This window comes from Pelophylax lessonae, assembly GCF_965119305.1.
Source record: "Pelophylax lessonae genome assembly, chromosome: 7".
Taxonomy (NCBI): domain Eukaryota; kingdom Metazoa; phylum Chordata; class Amphibia; order Anura; family Ranidae; genus Pelophylax; species Pelophylax lessonae.
Genome location: NC_138774.1, coordinates 88,025,032 through 88,032,079, shown reverse-complemented (window position 1 = coordinate 88,032,079; position 7,048 = coordinate 88,025,032). Strand labels below are relative to the sequence as shown.

Sequence of the window (7,048 nt, the reverse complement as noted above, 5' to 3'; positions counted from 1 at the left end):
ATTACAATCTACTGACCCTGCTCTCTGTTTGTAAAGCACTTCTAAACCTGACACTGACTGCAGCACACTTTGTACTTCTAACCCTTGCACTAAACAACCCAGACCCCTGCACTCTGCATTATATATTCCTAAACCCAATACTGAATGCAGTACTTTGTGTGGTATATACTCCTCCTGACCCTTGCACTCTGTTCATTGCACACCTCTGACCTCTGCATTCTGCCTTATAGACTCTAACACTATATACATTATATAAATACTTTACATACTTCTCACCAAAGTGTTCATTGTCTTAACAGTTGCTGGTTGCTAAGCAGCCCCTGACTATTATAGTGTAATTCTTCATTAAGGTTGGCTCAGAAAAAGTGTTAGCTCTCTGTCCTTTTTCATATGTAATAGAAGAGTTTTTTTTACTGATTGTGCTGAGGTTTAAAGGTGTCTGAGACTCTTGGTTATGGCAGGCAAAGCATATTTTATATTTACATGGATGCCTGGGTTTTATTTAATCGTGCCCCTTAAGCCCCTTCCACAGATTTTAGATTTCAGTTTGACCACACCCACAATTTCGGGGGTTGGCAGTTCACTGGGAGAAGAGAGCTGCAAGGGAGGCAAATGTGGGGCTGTAATTAGAGTGTAAGTGCAGTGCAGCCAGCGGGAGGAAAGAGAAAGACTGCAGGGGATCAGTGGAGCCCAGTGCTGGAAATTGTTCCAGCACTGGGCTCCAGAATTTATCCTGGATCTGTGGGACCCCAGTTGTACTCTGCACCACAAATCCCTCCCCTCTGCTAACCTCTGTTCCCCAAACCCCCACTGATCATTTCTGCATGCCAAACTCCCTCTCTGCTTGCACGCAACTTTGCACCCCAACCCCCCTTTCTGCTCATGTCTGCATCTTACCCCCCTCTGTTCTCACTTTTGCACTCCAAATGCCCCTTGCTGACCTGTACATCCCAACTCCCTTCTCTTCTAACCACTGCACCCCAACTCTCCTCTCAGCTAACCTCTGCACCACAACTACCTCTGTTCTCCTCTCTGTTCACTGTTGCACCCCACTTGCTAAACTATGCACCCTGATCCTGCCCTGCTAAACATTGGACTCCCAACCCCCCTACCCGGCTTAACTTTGCACCCACCCCTCTCTCGCTCCCTAAACCCCCCTCTGCACCTCAGAATCCCCTCTCTGCTTACCTCCACACCCAAAAACTCTCTTGGCTCACATATGCACCACACTCACTTTGCTAACCTCTACACCCCAAACCCTCCTCTGATCCTTCCTTTCCCTGCTTTCCTCTTTGCTCATCAGAGCTTTAGAGCAGGACCATTCTGTGTGTAGCATCCTAGAGGTTGCAGGTGGGGCTTGCCAAGATTAGTGAATCTTGGGATATTTACAATGGATACACTAGCTGCCGAGTGGAGAACTAATGCAGCGAACTGTGAGTAAACTTTGGGGGAAGGCGGAAGCCAGTCCGAACCCAAGGCACTCGGTAGTATATATGGTGCTTCCCCAACACTGTGATCCTTCAACAACAGTTACTGCAGCAGCCAGAATCTTTCCCTGCCGGTTGCCTGCAAATTAATTTAGGAGAGCCAAGTGCCGGAACTTGTTTCTGCATTGGACTTCGGGATACAGCCTGGACTTGCAGGACTCTGGTACTCTGGTTGAAATTCTGGGAAGGTCCCGCAGGATCCAGGACAGTTGGGAGGTATGCTAACCCAACTACTTGTTGCAGACTGACAATGCTAAGCCATAGCCTCACAATTAGCAGCAGTGTTGCCAGCCTTCCGTGCATACTCCCTCAGTTGGCCATTGGCCTACCTATCAGGCCCATCATATAGACAACCCCAGAGCCAATAAAAAGAACTCTCACAGCAGGCTGGCAATGTTGATCCTAAATGTGAGGCTAACATTGTCATCATGCAAAAGGAAGGGCTATTACTGGAAAGAACTCTGGGTAAGAAATTTTGCAACACCAAAAAATGATAGGCTTAAGAAAAGAGTATACAATGCCAAATATACTAAAAAACTGATTTAGAGGTTACATACACAGTGATAATTTAGGTATAGGGTCCAGTGGGTGAAGAAATGCAAGTTTGATGAAGTTGGTCAAAACCCACTTCACACTAATACGTTTGGAAAACTGATTGTAATTTGCTAAAGTTATAAAATGTTTAAACTCCTGATTTGCACACTTAAAGCCAGGAAAGCCCACCCATCCATGAATTCCATCCATTTATACCCCCACCTTTCACATATTCTCAAAGTTTATTCAAAGATTCTTTTAGGTTGCTGCCATGCACAATTCTAGATCACAAACCCATCACATTAAGAAAATAAAATAAATAACAAATGGACATCTAAAATGAGCAATGAACATAGACCATTTCCTTCAGATGTTCATTTCTGCTGTATATTTTATATAATTCCTGGGTTGACTAACAGTTTCAAATATTAAAACCTGGGTAAATTAAGACATTTTATATTAAAATGCAAATTGTATCATTTATATTTTTTCTTAATGCATGGAAATTAAAAAAAAAAAAAACAATTGTAATTTTTATATAAAAAAACATTGCAGCCTTTCCATCAAGTCTTAATCATTCTTTTCAAAGCCAATTTTACATCTTTATTTTTCAAGCTGTAAATCAGTGGGTTCAGCATGGGAACAATTGCTGTATTTAACAAGGCAAACACTTTGTTGGATGCATTACTGTTGGTTGATTTGGATGCTATATACTGAAAAATAATTGTCATATAGAATATGAGGACCACTACTATGTGTGAGGAACAGGTGTAGAAGGCTTTTAGTCTCCCTGTGTTAGACTTTATCTTGAGGATGGATGAGATAATAAACACATATGGAATAAAGGTCAAGGTGAAAGTTGATGAAAGATGGGTAAGTCCTATTATAACAAGGCAAAGGTCCAAAGATGTGGTGTCACTACATGTGATTTCTCTAATTGGCAAAACATCACAAAAAAAGTGATCTATCTTATTGGATTTGAAGCAAGTGAAGCGTGACAGTGTAGTTAGATGAGGAATAACCTCTAAAAAACCCAACACCCAACAGACAGATGCCAACAGAGCACAATGTCTACTATTCATGACCATGTGATAGTATAGAGGTTTGCAGATAGCAACATATCGATCATAACTCATAACCACCAAAATCCAAAACTGGTCACTGGTTAATGAAGAAAAAATATATAACTGAGCCAAGCAGGAAAGATATGAGACGCATATCTCTTTTGAAAAAGACATTGTAAATATCTTGTGTAGAGCAGCTGTGGAGCAAGATATATCTAAGATGGACAAATTGGCCAAGAATGTGTACATTGGAATTTGGAGATGAGAGTTCAGACACACCAGTAGAAGTATAGCTACATTACCACTGAGAGTGGCAAGATAAAAGAGAAGGACCAGAAAAAAGATCAGAAACTTTAGCTCAGGTACATCGGAGATTCCTTTGATGATGAAGTCTGTTGGGGTGTAAGTTGGGGTGTAATTTAGGGAAAACATGAACACTTTGTGTTGTAACTTCAAATGCATTCATATAAGTAAAACTAAGTAAATTGCAAAAAAAGTATAATATCAGTAGAATAATGGCCACCAAAAATAATGAGTTGAATGAGAATTGTTACAAGTAAAACCTGTAATGCAAAAACATCTATAGTCTCTTTTCTAGTGACATTTATTGTGGCATGGTATCTTTCTAGTAAACATAAACTATCCTTGTTTTTATCTACTCTGCATGTAAATATGGAGGATATATAAATGAATAAATAAAATCATTTGCAAAAAAAAATTACAGATATTAACCACATAGTTACCAAAATATTTTTTTCTATATCTGTTATGTTTTAAATCACTGCTTACCCATTGAATGGGTTTTTAGCTCTTGGGGACTCCTGTGGTGCTCAGATTTTACAAACTCCCAAAATCACATCACTTTGTTCTTACTATACAATAGAGAAATAACGAAGAAAGCTAGCTTTTATTGTACCTTTGCTACAGAGTTATAGGAAGTTGTGAGGTCCAAGAAGACATTAGGTTGTTCAACTTACCTGTGCCCCTTTCAAATATTTGTTAGAGTTGCCCTTTAACTGGAACATAAAAATAGTTTTCTGGCTTTTAAAATGAAATTGTTCAGCTGTGCATTTTAAACATCACATTAACAAATTAACTGTTTTAGTGAGTGCCTGAGTGGGTATAAACTGCATTATTGTTAATTGAACAGAACAATTTAAAAAAAAAAACAGCAAGGACAAGTGTTGTATCTACCTATTACTGGTTTATATTAGAAATGCATGTATCCTAAAGTAATCAAAAATGCATGTATCCTAAAATAATCAAGAAGCATATCATGATTTAGAAATGTGATAGAATTTTGTATAAAGCACAGTATTTTTTTTTGGAAAAGTGAAAAAAAAATAAACAAAATAGAAGGGACAACTGGCGATCGCAAGAGCAACCAGTGATAAGGTTTGGTTTTTATCTTGCAGTTTCCCCTCTTAGTGTCTCTGGTACTCATATGCAAAACATAAAACACAGAACATGCTGTTTGTTTTAAGATAGCAAGTAGAGGTTTATATAACTAAAGAATGCCGTGTGATGATTTCACAGGGGTATACTCAAAAGAACAAGCTAAATATATGAACATGTAAGGAGTAAATATAAAATAAATAATAATAGATGGCACTTGCCTATTGCATTTTTGGCAAGATTGGCGATGGTGTCATGTCTTTCAGCATGGGCATGCAGACATTGCCAAAGAATGGGCAATGTGAGAGCTTTGAAAATTTGTCAAAATGGTTTGCTTTCCTCTAATAAACAGTTACGGTCAACATCTAACCTCATCAAGAATAATACATACAAAACCTATGTGCTTGCTATGGTCAACCTAGCATCAATGTATGTGAATTTTTAGCAGCACCCACCATATAACACTCTTATATGTGTTACATAATTGCAAACATAAACAAAAATGGTGTAGCGCTTATATAACCAATATGGTGCTGGGAATTACAACATATAGAATTATTTTACTACCAAATGCATACAATTTTTTTATCAAGGAGTGTGGAGAATAGGGTGCTCTGGATAACAAGGAGACAAACCGTACATCACTGGCTCTTGAAATGTGATTAATGCATTACAGACAGAAGCACTTCAGAAGAGGGAAGCACACTCTCTAGGAAAAACAAAGCAGGGAAGAAGGTGTTTCTAAGTGCAGTAATAAAACACTTTCCTGGTGCCTCCATGGCAGCATACTAGTGATAGAGCTCCGCCTCTACTCCTCCCTCAGGACTAGTGAGTAGCATAAAAGAAAGGTCCAGCCCCCTGTCCCATCATTCTCCTTTTTTTCCTCTTACCTTCCTGACTGGTGAAGAATAAGCAGTATGTCCATACCTCTGCCTCCAGGCAGCTTTCCAGCGGGTTCAGTCTCTCCTGTGCGCAGTCCCGGTTCTTGGGTCGCTCAAAGCACTAATAAGGCCGGGAACCCCCTTCTGTGGATCTTTGGGGTACAATTTGCAGTGTTTCCTCATAGGAACACATACTGCCACTGTCTCTTTAAAAAATCTTTAAATGTTTGGCTTTGCAGGATTTTGCACAAGGACCATCTTTTTTTTTTTTTTCTCTTCCTCCCCCCCCTCTTTTCAGCTTGGATTCCCCTTTAGGTTTTCCAGTACTTGTTTGGTTGTTTGTGTGTTTGTGTTCGTTTTCATGTTTATCTTCCTCTTCTCTTTCCCTCTTTTTCTTTTCCCTTCTTGCCTTTGTCTTACTTTTTCAGCCTGTCCCTTTAAGTTTTCTGTGAAGACATCCGATCCTGTGTAAATGGCTCCCAGTCCTGGGATTCCCCCTGCAGCGCCATGCAGATCGAGGCCGCCCCTTACTCCACAGAGTCTCGGCGTCTCTGCGGACCGCCTCGCAGGGCGGGGAGTAGGGCCGTGCACGAGGAACGCTCTGCGCATGCGCAGTGCGGTTGAGGCTCGGGCGGCCATCTTGGATGTGGGAACCAGGTGTAATTTTGCCCTGAGTTCCCACAGAAGCTAAGGGGAGGGGTTTGGTGCTCTCTTAGGCTGCTCTGCCTATTAAAGGGCCATTCCACCTGCTGTCCACCTGAAAGACAGCATCTTTCCCTGCTCCTACCGACTTGTTAAAGCCCTTGGTAGGTAGCACTTTGTAATACTTTTTTTCTTTTTTTCCCTCCGCCCTCATTCCCATTTATTCAGTTTTTATTTGTCTTCAATAAAACTTTCTTTTTTTTTTATACCTTCTTTTCTTCTCCCTTTTTCTGTTTTCCTTCTTGCGTTTTCCTCTCACAGCCGGTCCTTCTGCAATGCCCTACGATGAGCCACTCATCACGTAACCAAGATCCTCACAATAGGTATGGGACCACCTTTCTGTAAGTATTGAAGAAAGAAGGAAAAGAGTGCTTGTATGGACTAACAAGTGTCCTTTGTTCCAGCCCAACACACTCCAAAAGATCCGGGAAGTCTTCGAGGCACCGCGACCATGACAGTCCAGATCGCAGATCAAGATCTTCTCACTATAGATCCTCAGAAAGATCTAGGTCAAGATACCGTCACTCTCCTTCTCCGCCATCACATTCATCAAGGAAGAAGTGCTGGGCTTGTGGCGCGGTACCCTTACCTAGAAAACTAGTTTGCCAGGACTGTTTTCGGGACTACGCAGCCAACCGGGAGTTGGAAAACCAACAAGTGGTGGATCTGCTAAAGCAGACAATGAAGGATTCCCTTTCGGAGTTGACAACTCTAGTACCCGCTCAGGCGGCTCCCTCTGCAGCTCAAGTTCCGGACAGGGATGATAGCGCTCCAGGCCCCTCTGGGCTAAACCCTTCACGCGCTGCGGCTCCATTACTTGGAGAGGCATCTTCAGGTCACCTTTCGGAAGAATCCACAGAGGAGTCGGACCCGTCAGGCTTTAACTATGCCTTAATCCCACCTTTTATTCAGGCAGTAAAAACAGCAATTGCCTGGGAGGATCCTGAAGAACCCACTCCTAAGTCGAAAACGTATTTTCCCTTCC

The 7,048-nt window shown here is 41.4% G+C and overlaps 1 protein-coding gene across 1 annotated transcript; it reads right to left on the bottom strand.

The window, feature by feature from the left end:
* Nucleotides 1-2,584: 2,584 nt before the first annotated feature.
* LOC309560496 (olfactory receptor 6C74-like) lies at nt 2,585-3,547 on the bottom strand (the record flags this gene model as incomplete). The annotated part of the gene is made up of 1 exon (XM_082264128.1): nt 2,585-3,547. One exon carries the CDS (start codon nt 3,545-3,547, stop codon nt 2,585-2,587), a length of 963 nt encoding a protein of 320 aa, XP_082120254.1.
* Nucleotides 3,548-7,048: the final 3,501 nt, after the last annotated feature.